The sequence below is a fragment of the Lycorma delicatula genome, chromosome 2 (assembly GCF_047948215.1).
Source record: "Lycorma delicatula isolate Av1 chromosome 2, ASM4794821v1, whole genome shotgun sequence".
NCBI lineage: Eukaryota > Metazoa > Arthropoda > Insecta > Hemiptera > Fulgoridae > Lycorma > Lycorma delicatula.
The window spans coordinates 31,640,548-31,654,458 of record NC_134456.1 but is presented as its reverse complement, the minus strand read 5'-3'; the positions used below and the strand labels follow the sequence as shown (position 1 = coordinate 31,654,458).

Here is a 13,911-nt window from a genome sequence, read left to right as displayed (position 1 = left end):
TATGCTTGTTAATAAAGTAGTAATTCAATCAATAATTAAATTTTTGTTATACTGTCTAAAAAATGAAACTGTAAACTAACAAGAACAAATGATGACAACAAATACAATCACTTAAAAAAATTACATTTCTAAACAATGAAAAAATAACATCCTCCAAAAAATGGTTTCATGAAATTTTAATTGGAGAAATGAAATACATTATACTTTTAAAGGGTTAAAAATCTTTAAATTAAACATAAAAAGTTCTTTCCATAAATTTTTTATTCAATGGAATAATAATTACAAATATGATTATTATTTTTAAATCAAATAATAATTATATGTGTAATTCAATTACTTAAATACACATTATAAAAAAATTAAAACTTCATTTTGTGTGGGTACATATTAGTTCGAAGACCAAACATGGTACACAAATATTTACGAAGTAATCTGTAGCCTTTTGTCTTGTTTATTGCATTCAATACGAGTTTATCAACCACCTTCTGATCAGCCTTTCTTTGATCAGATGCCTTGTAAGTTTCTTTCTTTGAAACAAAAATGTCACCGTCTTCTTTTTTTGCTCTCTTTGCTTTTACTCTCTTGAAGTAGGCATCATCAATATTAGATGGTATTTCTACCTTTGACATATCAATTTGTGTTGATGTAGCGATGACGTAAGATTTGTGTACTCGTCGAATTGGTACACCATTCAATGTAAAAGGTCCAGTGATGAGCAGTAACCCACTCTTCAACTGCTTCAAGAAAATAGCTCTTCTACCTTTGTGAATACCAGCAAGCAGAATAACTACTTTTCCTGGAACAAGACTTGAACGTAAATGGCGTCTGTGCTCTTTAAAACATTTCTTCGCAGGATGTTTCCTGATTCTATCTGTTGTAGGGTAAGACTTAGTCTTCTTGACCAGGCTAACAATACGTTTTTCTCCATTTTTCTCTCCGCTAATAGGTTTTTCTACAAACAACTTCTTCTTGGGTTTAGCTTTCTTAGGGTTTCTTTTACCAGCAAATGTCCACACACTTATTTTATGTCCCCTTCGACCATACTTGTACATACCGCTCCCTAAACTTCTTCTGTTCAACTTTTCCTTATCAGGATTCTTTTTCTTGGCTCCAGCTTTGCCAGCACCCTTGGAACCAGGGGCAGCCACTTTCTTCTTTGTGTCTGCCATAACCTGTAAAAAAAATTAAAAATTACCAATAGTTGGCTAAGTATTTATTTTTTGTCATGTTTATTAAGTTAATTGCATTTGGTTTAAGGAGATAATACATTAATATGCTTTTAGTACAACTACAATGAAAACCATGAAAATTAAATGAAAAAAATTCTTTTAAAGTCATATTCCATTCTGGTAATAAACTTCCTTAATTAGGTGCTACTAATCAGTCAGGTGGAGGTGGCATTCTGAGAGCAATTATGAGTAGCTAGCTGTACGATCACCTCTTCAAAATGTCAGTAACGGATAGACTAAGTTCTACTGAAGTATTTTTTTTTGGACATGTTGGTTTGAATGGCATTTCTCCCACCACCACCACCGCATTCGGTTGCCTTAAAGCATAAGACCAAATGTCTGTGCCACAAACGGCTACTGAGCCTCAAATCAGTTAAGCGACCAGCCCTAACTAACTCCTGGAGTTAACCTAATTGTGTGAGCTAATGAAGCGTGGTGCCACACACCACTCACTTTGTATCCCACCGCTCACTTTTAATATATATATATGACACTCAATAAATTAATTTATATGTTAAGACAGCAATTTGCTGCCACACCTAGGTCGCTGAATGCCAGCAACTACCTGTTCACCATATTAAAGCTCTTTGAGCTTTATTGGCTGGTGGCCAGCCATCACTCTCAGGTAGCTTACCACAGCAGCATGGTAGGAGTAATTTTTCTCTGAAAATCGACTGATGCTGATTGAACAACGCAACGGCATCAAGGAACACCCATACGGTCCGACACTGAGGCTCTCACCACACTGACTTGCCAATTTTCCCCTTGTCTAAGTTCTGGCCTCCCAAGAGCTGGGCAGTCAAACATCATGTGTTTGTTCGACTGGACCTCCCCGCAGATGCACAACTCATCAGCTGCCAGGCAGAACTGGAAAGATATTCGTTCAAGTTCATGCAGTTGGAGTGCACCTGGACACCCGTTGCCCTTAAAAACAAAGGAGATGCATACCATCCCCCAAGTCTTGTATAAATCTATACAAAGACCTTCCCTTAGTCTTGGCATGCCATTCTTGCTGCCATCCATCCATTGCGAGGTTGTAAAGCCTCCTATGAAGGTGAGAGATGGGCAACTGAACGAAATTTTGAACCGGTGCATTGAGATCATTGTTCCGATCTGGTACAGGCCCGGCCTGTACCAAATACCTTGGTACAAGGTTTGGTAACTGCATACCAAATACCTTGGCCTCCCTGCCTCTTTGCCACCTGCACATGGCTGCCCGAACTTTCACCACTAAATCGATTGGGAGAGCCTTCCCCAATACAATGGTAGCCTCATAGGAGGTTGTTTTAAAAACACCAGTGCATACAATTAAGGCTTTGCAATCCTTAAATTTTGAACAAGTGCTCTATTCATATTCAACCTATGCGCCCAAACGGGTGCCGCGTAAAAGAGTCATGCTTTCAAAGACACCTCAGTACACCAAATACATTTGATGACCTGAAAACCCAGTCTTTCCGGGCAATCCTCCTAAGTTTGTGCATCACTGAGACTGTGTCCACCGCTACTTGCTTAATGTGACAGCTAAACAGCAACTTCTCATCAAACATAACACATAGGTACTTATGAACTCAAACTCAGCTGATTACACAGCCTTTATACTTAATGTGGGGGGTTCTGACTGTACGATAATTTGTCTGCACCTTTGAGAAGCATTTACTTCATCTTGGGCACAGAAATCTTTAAATTTTGCACGTCCATCCAGCCCTCTGCGGTTAACAAAGGTGCCTGCTGATCTTCTAGCTGCTGTCAAAAGTTACCGAACTAATAGGAGACATCTACTGAAGTATTGTATGCATTTCCACGATTTAATGTCAGATGCAAAGTGCAAGACTATATAAAATAAAATTATATCTACCAGACACTTAGGAACTGGTCTTACTACTACTTATTACGTTGTTACACTATTTTAGGAAAATAAATACATTAATATTATTCACTTTTTGTTCAAAAAAGAATTCAAAAGTAACTGGTTTTATTAATGCAAAATCTTGTCAGTGATTATGAACTCAATGATCTTAGCGATACTGAACAAACAATTTTTATAGAATATGGCATATTTTACAAATGATGAACAAGAAGATACAATCTTCATTACTCAAGTAAACTTTTACAATCAATTACACCATTCCTCTAACAACCAAGACTGTAGAATACTTTAATTACCAGGAACCAACAAGATGTTAAACAAGTATGAAAGCAGCAATTATCACTGCAAAAAATAGTTTAATGAAAATCAGATTGAAGAAATGAATTATATTTTGAGTTACTTTTTTTAAAATTAAACGGCTACAATATCTTTTCATAGGAAAGAAATAATAAGAGTAATAATTTTATTATTCAAAGAAATAATTATTTATGTAATTCAGTCACCTAAATAAGTATAAAAAATAAACAACTAATATAAATAAAAGAACAATTTTTATTCAAACTTTTCTTCCTACACCTACTGTACTTTGTAGGTAGAGGGAGGTTTAATATTTTTTATACCATGATGTATACAGGAGTAATATGTATAGTATATAACTAAATTTTTTGCATTTCTTTTCTAGCCAATTGAAGCAACCTGCCATTGTTTTAATTAATAATTTACCAGATTCGTGTTTCAGTATAGAAAAGATCATGAAATGATTAGAATATTATCTGGCCTAAACAGTATGCGATGTTAAATTTTCTGTTTTCCTGAAAATACTTCTGGTCTATGAATCCACAAAATGGCTGATTTACAAGGGCTGTTCTACATAAAAAATGGAGCTGATCACTTCCATTAAAACTTTTGAGCAAGTTAAAAAGTTTTGATTAAGAGTAGCAAAAAGTAAAACTTTACTGTTATTTTTACATAAAAGACAGTACAATACTAAATTTAGTTGATATAGATAATCATGATTAAATGGGGTTTAATTTTACAATGGTAATTTTTTTTGTTGAACTAAACAGCTAAATTAATTAATCTTAGTTTAATTATATCAACTTCTGCAAAATAATGAAATTAAGATTTTGTCATGTAAAGGAGAATGCTTATACAAACTGGATGATGAATATAATTTAATAAAAAATTACTAAATTTTAGTAAATAACTTATTTAGTAATTTATTTTCATTTTACTGTATTTCTCTCACTGCAATAAAATCTATGCAATACAAATTTGTTAATAGTAAAAAATTATTGTAATATTTAATCACATGTTCCTCATGGGCTTACTGATTAATAAGATAAAGTTACAAAACAAAAATATGAAATAACCTAAAAATTGTTTTTGAAGAGATATTCTTAGTAAAAAAGTTATTAAAATTAAAATGTGTATTAAAGACGGATCCACTTGGAAATTATAATTTGCGTCCATTGATAAACGTTTTTCTCTGCATACTGAAATTTCACTTGCGAGTAATAAAATCATGACAGTGATTAACAAAATTTGCTGAAGTAAACTTGTTATTGGTACTGGTTTTCAGTAAACAATGCTTTTAATAGTTTTATGTTCAGATTTTTTAATTTTAAAATAAGTAAAAGTGGAATAGTTAAAAAAAAAATTCATTTTTGGATTTTCTTCCATTAAGTGGCAGCATTTGCATTTTGTTGGGAATAATGTAAATGTGCCTTGGGGTTATGATGGAATGACATCATAGCTGCATGGCACATCATTATTGCCACCATTGTGCCATAATTTATTTATTTAATAGAGTTCAGCATCATAAGTTCTATCCTAGCTGTTGTTTTGTAATTGCGAGATTTTACTGCATGAGCAACTGTATTAATAGAATATGTACTGGGTAACTGAATTTGCTAATCCTCACAAACATTTATATAATAATTTATCATCTATAATGTTTTTGTTAACAGTGATATAACTAAGTATCGCTGCCATGTAATTAAAACGTAAATAACTCAATTCAGTTGACACCAAATGAAAACAAGAAATGTAAATCAGATTACAAATCAAAAAATATGGAAACATATTTGGTATGCATACTTTCAAGATAGTCTACGTCACATGGTTTGTTTATAACAGAAACTTAAAGAGAATCGAGTATACAATTTTTCATTCCTTAGAAATCATTCATCTAGCTTGAAGCCATTACTCATTGTCATTATTTTTATAAAAACGTAATTTTAATTTGTTAAAATAAATTTACTGTCACATTCACAATAATGAAACAGGTATTAAATCCTTGAAAAACAAAGGTGTTCTACACAGTCTACGCTTATGTACTAATGGGAAAGAAATGAAATTATATGCTCGAGATAAAGAGTATTGAATTTGTTCCAAAAAAGACTGTCGTGAGTCTAAACAACAGAGACATGTAACATGGCTCGTCAAATTACAGTTGTTTTCAAACTGCAGTGTTATTCGTTTAGTGCTAGAGTAAAGAATACATTGCAATCAAATTCTATCAAGAACTGGGAATGAACCAGAACAAATTTGTCAATTGGAACAGTTTTATATGCATGAGGTGTGCGAAGACAATTTACTAAATACAGAAATCAGTTTGTGATTGGTGAAACTGACAAAACTTGTTTCACTAAGAGAAAATATAATAGAGGAATAGTACTGTCTCATCAATGGGTGTTTGGCGGAATTTGCCGATAAACAAGATAGTTTTCTCATAGCAATGCCAGCCAGATCCCCACAAACTTTGTTGCCTATCATCAGACAATACATTGCTCCAGGGACTACTGTTTTGTCAGATGAATGGACACAGCGTATGGTGCTTTCCAGCAGCATTACCCTACACCAGATGGTGAATCACACATTTTGTTGAGCCGCAAACCTGAGCCCAAGCTCAAATAATTGAAAGAATGCGGGCAAATGCCAAAAATCAGAAAAAGAAACATTGGGGAATAAGTCAACTGATGATAGATTTGTACTTGGTTGAAGATATGTGGCGGCAGTGGTATGTATCTAAATGAAGATTTATTTGAAAAAATTCTTCAATGTATTGGGAAATTTATGGCGCCTGAATAATAAATTATCCTTCATATTTGTATTATTCTACATTATTACTGTTCTAAATTATAGGCTTATAATATTTTACTTCCTCATGTTAATTTTTTATATCTCTTTTATATATGTTTATTTTTTTTGTATAGTATACGTTGATTATTATTGCATAATACATTTTAAAATAAAATTAAAAACAGCAATTTAGAAAAATTAAAGTAAGCAATAATATTGTAATCAATTGAATACTGAATTATCATTGACTTGACAATAATCTGGCGCCCAGGCCAGTCACTATGGTGTTGCTGGCAATATGCAACAATGTCATTCCAGTTTATACCAATGCACATTTACGCTATTCTTAACAAAATGCAAATGGTATGTTTATGAATAATTTCCTCATTTGTGGAATATGGAATCTGATCCTCAAAAAAGTAATATAAGAGAAAGCTTATTAAAAAAAACAGCAGAAATAATTGATGGTTTCAATTCTATGGATGTAAAAGTAAACATATGTTCTAATAAGAAAGCACATATATATGTATATATATATATTAAAAATTAGGAAAAAGTGTAAACAATACAAAACCTACAAAAAACATTTACAGGTCAAAAATATCATGGTTTCCAGTTTCTGAAAAGATTTTCCATCAGGGAATCAGAATAAACTCATTTGTTGAATATTTACAAAAAAAAAACTGGCCACTTCCTCATTGGTGTGCAAGTAGTAATAAATATATAAAACTTTAGTAAAACTTTACCAATAATGATACCAGCAAATGTTAATAAATTAATTTTGTATTAGTTACAGTATATTAATGGTATAATTAGATATCAAGATGATCAAAACTTTATCACAACTAAAGTTATATGCAGAGAATAAATTGTAATAGCTAATCCAGTAAAGAATCTATATTAACAACTAACACTAATACAATAATAATTGTACCTAACAACAAACAATATAATGCAATACAATTTATTAGTATAAATGATGTACATAATATTTAAAAGTAACTATTACTAACTGTACAAATATAGGGAAAAATGACAAATTAAAGCACACATAAATTATTAGGTTGTCCCTTTTTAATATTGTTAAAATCCAACAGGGATGCTATGTGTAAAAATCTGTAAAAAAAAATTATTGCAGACACTGAATTCTGCCACATAAAGCCATAAAAGTATAATAAAAGAAACTGGCAATCCTAAATATGTCATGTACTTGAATTTCAAGAAAATGATTAAAATGACTGATAAAATGTTGCAATTTTAGTGAGTCGGCTTCTGAGAGGAATGAGCTGTGTTAATAAGCAACTATCTGTTAGTTAAAGTACTGGTTTGTGGAGCAATATTAAATATAATACACAAGTAAACTACTGATTAACATGTAAGTGCTTATGTATTAAAACAGTGCATACACGCACAAAATTGGATTAAATAAAGATAAGACTTTACAAATATGCTTAGGGTAATTAAATACAATTATGGACTCGCATACGATTTTGATAAAATTTGAATACAGGCTAGTTACTTCAGAACATAAGTTAATTGTTACAATTTAAACTCACTTTTAAACAAATTTATGTTCCCTGAATGTTACACAGTACTCTAACCATGGATTTTGTAAGTCAGCACTGGGTAAATGTATACATTATTTTCAGACAAAATAATTTGATTTCAGTGAAATTAAATTAAGAATGAAGTTAAGCTTCACTTAAGATTAAATTAAATTAGGTAAATTTAAGACGTGGGTTTAGATAACCGTGCAATATACATTATTTATGGAGTAAATAACTTGGTTTCGGTGAAATTTACTTTAATTTGTTTAGGTTTAGGTCAAGGTCTGGTTAGATAACTAACAATTCCGTGTTAACACTATCAGAAAACATAACCTAACACTCAATAAACTTGTATAATTAACCTTAAATATTAAATTGACAGATTGTTAGCAGAGTACATAATTGTATACAATAACCAATTATTTAGTCCAAAAATAATGTATATTACACTTGTACAGAGCTGAAATACAAAAATTTTGGTGATGATACCATGTAACTTATAAGGAACATAACTCTATGAAAGGAATTTACAATGAACGATTTCAATTACATAATAACATGAAATTAATAAACTACATTATTACTAACAAATACTGCAAGTATTTCCTATGTGGTATGAACATGCTCAGATGTTATTCTTTCAGTAACAGCCACAGTATAATGTAGCAAATAGATTAAAGTGATCTTAGTATTTTACAAGAGTAATTGAGTGTGTAAAAACATTTTAAAATTTGAAATTTTTTATGAATTTCAAAATAAAAGCATTTCTGGCTTGTATTTCCAAATTTAATTGCCAGTAGTAACTGAAATTTCTAGTTCTAAATGAACCCATGCACATTTAAGATTACACTATCATAAAGTTTTCCATGACATCAAAACAGTCATAACTCAAGTCTCAGATTGATTTACAGGCCTAATTGCACCAGATAAGAATTTTTTTTAAAACTCTTTTTAAGAAAAATCTATCAAATTGGTTGAAAACTTCGTTTGAAAATCAGCATGTTAAATATTACAGATGAAGTATACTTTATTAAAAAGCATTGGCTTACGCAATGTAGAATATATTAGTGTTCATCAAATGCTTAACTTGATCACTGATCTACAATTAAAAGTGGCATCTAATATAACACTGGATAGGATAACTCTATTGATTTGAATGCAAGCTAAATAATGAACAATTGCCTTGTTTTAAAGTATGAACTTAATATGAGTTTTGTAGACAATTACAATTAACATCATGACCAGGCAGTACTTCAGTCATACCACACAATAAGTGATAATAAATTTTATTATAGTAGACTCAATGAATGCAACTATAACCATGAGTTATCATGCTAAGAATTTAACTCATTTAACATGAAGCACACAATATGATAAAAACATTTAAAAATAAAAATGAACGATTATCACACACATGTTGAAGCATAGAATCTAATAATCAACGTTCGTACTTTCATAATTATTGGCTGACAGCAGTGGAAATCTTTACAGCACATCATACTATTATAAAGAATAAGGCTAAATTGGTCACGAAGCCAGTTTGAGTTACGAAAATTGAAGGTACTCTAATATTAAGAAATTAAATAGAATTTCATTCGTTAAGCAAGGCAGTAATAAGTAAATACTAAAATGTAATCTATTCCAAGTTTTATTCATCAAAATATAGGAAATTCCACAGCCCTGAAAGTAAATAATTTTAACCAAATTCCAAGTAGTATGTAAACCCTTATATTTAAATACAAATCTCGCTAAACAATATTAAAATTTGGTGGTATGGGACACGAGCAATCGTTCACGATAACCTTTAAAGAAATGTGCCACCACTTTAATACACATAAATCTTAGCAAACATTTTTATTTCTGAAACCATCAGCATGATAATAATTATTTTTGTTCATTATGCAATACATATTAAAATATCCACTTACCTAAATATTTAATGTAATTCCTAACGAAAACACGTGTACGACTCCCAATGGCGGATGTGCCGATTCCAAAAAGAAACCATTGGTGCCACTGAAGCACACAGAATTATTTTTACGTATTTATAACTTAACAAGAAAACTTTCTTTCTATTTTAAAGTAGCACATATATATTAACTGATAAAAAAATTACAATTTTTAACTTAAAATACATATTGCAGAAAAAATTTCAGGACAAGTTTTAAAACAAAATTATTTTACATGTAATAGAAGTAATATTTATTTCACTAAAAACTATTACGTAGTGAGTGTGTGTGTGCGTGTAGTTTTTATGTCTTATTTTCTATTTCACGCTTTTGATATGACATTCTAAATATCTAAAAGCGAACACTTGATACAAGCCTTACAGTATTTATCAAATTGCAACGTTGGCACACTGCGATGAAAGACGTACATTTAAAATGGCAGCGTGGTTTTAAAACCAAAAGTCGTTCCAAAGTATTTAGCAGTAAATTGATCATTAGTTTGGAGCTGTTCAATCAGTTTATTAAATGATTTTATTTTGGACATTTTTCTGTCGTTAATGAAAAGTAAAGTTTATTAAGTGATATTAGCAATCCTGTGTTAAGTTAAATTTAATGATTTGTATGATGTAAATATAATGCACCCTATGTAAGTAACATTTTATTTAAATAATCTATTATACAAATAAAATAAACATACTAGTGTAATTGATACCTAGCTATAAATACTTAATCGGGTAATAAATTGTAGTGATAAATTGGGCCCTTTGTATCAGCTTCCCACCAAGGGTATAATATTTTTCACTTGTTACTAAACCCAAATTTCATTTTTTAAATAATTCTTTGTCGACATTCTAAGTAAAAAATACTGGAATACAGAAAGTTAAATTGCAGTATTTTTATTGAAACAGATCAGATTTTATACTTTATAAATACACAATTATGTGATTTATCATGGTACTGAAACCATATCTACATTTCCTTTCATTTAACATATCTATATTTTTTTTTAGGTTATATACAACCACTTTGGTGTTTATTTTAAATTTGTAGTATGCTTCTTTGGTACAGAATATCAACTGAACTGAGTATCTACCTTCCTCTATTACCTCATTTAACATGTTAGGAAAGATAGCAGTAAAAAATCAAATTAATTCCAGTAACAAACAAAATAAATTTGCTTAAAGCACGACAAAACATGACATCTTTTGAAAGTTAAAATTATTAAATACTAAAAGACTTAAAATACTAAAAAAAAAAAAAATAAAAAAAAAATGGAAAATTCTTTATAAATGCTTTCGGTGCTAATTATCAAACCTTCTTCATCAATGGAATAACTGGTAGCATTGTCATTAATAATTGCCATCTTAAAAATATTAGGAAACCCCATTAATATTTAATCAAAATTCTATCTATGTGTGTGTTCATTTAATATTTTTGTGTCAAATTTAGAATAACTCTGATTATACAAGAATGAAAGTTTGATATAGAGAAGGGCTTTAATTTTTCTTGATATTATAGGCTTTGTTAACAAAGATGGGTGGAGGTTACAGAATAATTAATAATTGCTGGTCTCCATGGCAGAGTGGTAGCATCTTGGTCTGTCTGTCCCATGCACGTTTCAAGCTTATGTGACAATATCATCAAGCCAGAAATAATTTTAAAAAAATTGTATATTGATTTATAATTAGCAATTTCTTGGTTAGGGAAGAAATTGTACCAAATCTTGTAAATTGAGCAGATGACTTAATGTTTGAAAAAAAGGATCAATCTGCTTTATATTTTAAATTTGCTGTAAGTTTAAAGAAATTTGTTGACACAAATTTTGAATTCTAATGTGCTTACATCCAAAGTAGTAGATAGTTTTTTTGGCTCTTTCGTTTGAAGATGAAAAAGGAAGTGAAGAAAACAATGTTCTTGTATGTTGACTAAACCAATTGCAGGTACTGCTGAAGTTGAATTTCAGTTTGGAGATTATTTATGATAAGGTTTGAATACGGAAAAATTGTTAGAAACATCATTTCTAGATGATGTAGTTGCCAGTAAAATTTTCTTTCATCATAATGCCAGGACTGAGAATGATGATAGGCTTGGTGTAGGATATTCCATTGAGCTAACCAGTGAGGAGATATACATTTTAGCTTTGGTAAAAGAAGGTTCATTTTTGAAAAAAAGAAGAATTCAAAAGGGAGGCATGGACAAAAAAGTGATCACATTGATACTGAAGAAAATTGGGTATAATGATAAAGCTAGAGCTAAAGGTTTTAGGGGTATGAAAAATTGGGCTTCTTAAGGTTCTCTCTATGGAGTATGGGTACTGCCCCATTTTGCCATGCTGATGCTCCTGTCTGCGGTCAGTAAAATATTCGAAGGGTGATGAATAAATCTATCATGAATAGAACTATTTTGGCTTTACATAACAGGCAATATTGTTTTAGGAAAGGTAGTCTAATGGATATATATATGTAGAGGTTAAAAAATAACACCATTTATATATTTAGGGTTTTCTGGACATCATCTATGATCAATGGATACTGATTATCTGAAATAATTTTATAATTTTTAAAGATAGGTTGCAAATTGGAGGAGATTAGACTATTTTTATTTTAAGGATATGGAAATATATTAGGAAATAGGTTTCACTGTGCAAAAGCTTCTTATTAAGGGATGTTTATAGTTGAGCCTTTGTTCTGGATTGTTCAGTTCAATTTTCTTTTGTTTTTGTGAGTATGCTTCTCTGCTGGGAACAGTTTTAAAGGTTGTAAGCAGTTTTTTATGTGCTAGAAAATGTATTGTTGCTAATTGGAGGTGATTCTTAGAACGAATAATTGTTTCATATAAATAAGGTACAAAAGTTATTAGAGGAATGGAGGTTTTATACAATTAGATTTAATGCTACAAAACCTTCATTGGTATTGCATGGACTTAACTCAGTTTGTCGTTTAAAACCCATTTGTATGTAGTTCTCACAAGCGTGCTGAATTCATTTAGGAAAGTTAAGTTAGTAAGTGGAGAATGGGGATTGACTTTCTTTACCCTACAAGCATTACTTTTGTGAATTATACAGTATTTTATTGTTCATTTATTTAAATTGTTTGGCTAAAATGTCCTTAGGCTGTTGTAAGATTTTACTTTATGTGGAAAAGTTAATACTAATTTCAGTTTGAAGGGCATATTTTATTGTCAATTAATGGAGTACATGTTTTACATGGATGTGCCCCAGTTGATTTGTGGGCTCTTTGATTCAGGTATTTATGCTGAAAAAGCATAAATATTTATGAATAGTTGCTAAGATTGTGGATCAGGGAATATGGCAAAAACCATGTGGGAATTTACATAGAGGCAGGTTTATATGTCCCATCATACCATACATGTCTCACAAATTACCTAATGAGTAGTTGTTTATGGATCATTCATTGACATGATTGCTGACATGCCTTGGTTAATTTAATTGTTTATAAATGATAATTATTATAGGTTTGTGAAAAAAAAGAAATTAACGATAATACCATATTAATTGCATAATTCAATAATAAATTAAGATTTATAACATAATTAAATTTGATTTTGTACTGTGAAGTAATGTCTGCCATAGTATTTCGGTTTGTCCGCAGGTTTAGAATTTGGGAAGGATGTTGTATTTTACTAACCCATGGGAGAATATATGCAAAGATAGATAACTTAAAATTAAATTTAGGGAAAAATTAAAAATTTGTTATGGTTTCATTGATTGAGTGTTGAAATGGTGAGCATTATCTATGGGCACATAGTTTAATTTAACTGATGATTCTTAAACTGATTGTTTAATTTGACTTATGATTGTATTTTAAGGGATGTTAGAGAATTTTTTTTAGTAGTTAGGAATTACAAACGGGGCAGTGAAGAAAAACCAATGTGCGGTGTTTGTAATAAAGCACTTACAGTCAAGGATCTGATGGAAGATCCTTCCATAAAATGGATCATATTTGAGACCTCAGAAAGAGGTTCGATCTAAGAAATATTGTTGCTGTTGATTTGCAAAATGCAAATGAAAAAGAAATATAGTTGCGTATCTGCATGCCAGTGGACTGACTATTAACAATTAAGGAATCTGTAAGTAAAGTAACTTGATTCTATGGATAAACAAAGAAAAAGGGTGAGTCTTGAAGCGTGGCGCGTATAGGGCTAGGAGGTACCCTCTTTCCTATAATGCCCGGACTCGCCTGCATGCATGACTGGTGGAGTCGGGGCGTATCCAA

At 30.9% G+C, this 13,911-nt stretch overlaps 1 protein-coding gene across 1 annotated transcript; it reads right to left on the bottom strand.

The window, feature by feature from the left end:
* Positions 1 to 243: 243 nt before the first annotated feature.
* RpL6 (ribosomal protein L6) lies at positions 244 to 9,762 on the bottom strand. The gene is made up of 2 exons (XM_075358589.1): positions 9,656 to 9,762; positions 244 to 1,172 (listed from the first exon to the last, which is right to left on the bottom strand). Exon 2 carries the CDS (start codon positions 1,167 to 1,169, stop codon positions 360 to 362), a length of 810 nt encoding a protein of 269 aa, XP_075214704.1. The 5' UTR covers positions 1,170 to 1,172; positions 9,656 to 9,762; the 3' UTR covers positions 244 to 359.
* Between the last annotated feature and the right edge of the window lie 4,149 nt (positions 9,763 to 13,911).

What these genes read in the sequence shown, in the direction of transcription:
- RpL6 (XM_075358589.1), bottom strand. Translation starts at nt 1,169, where the DNA reads ATGGCAGACACAAAGAAGAAAGTGGCTGCCCCTGGTTCCAAGGGTGCT.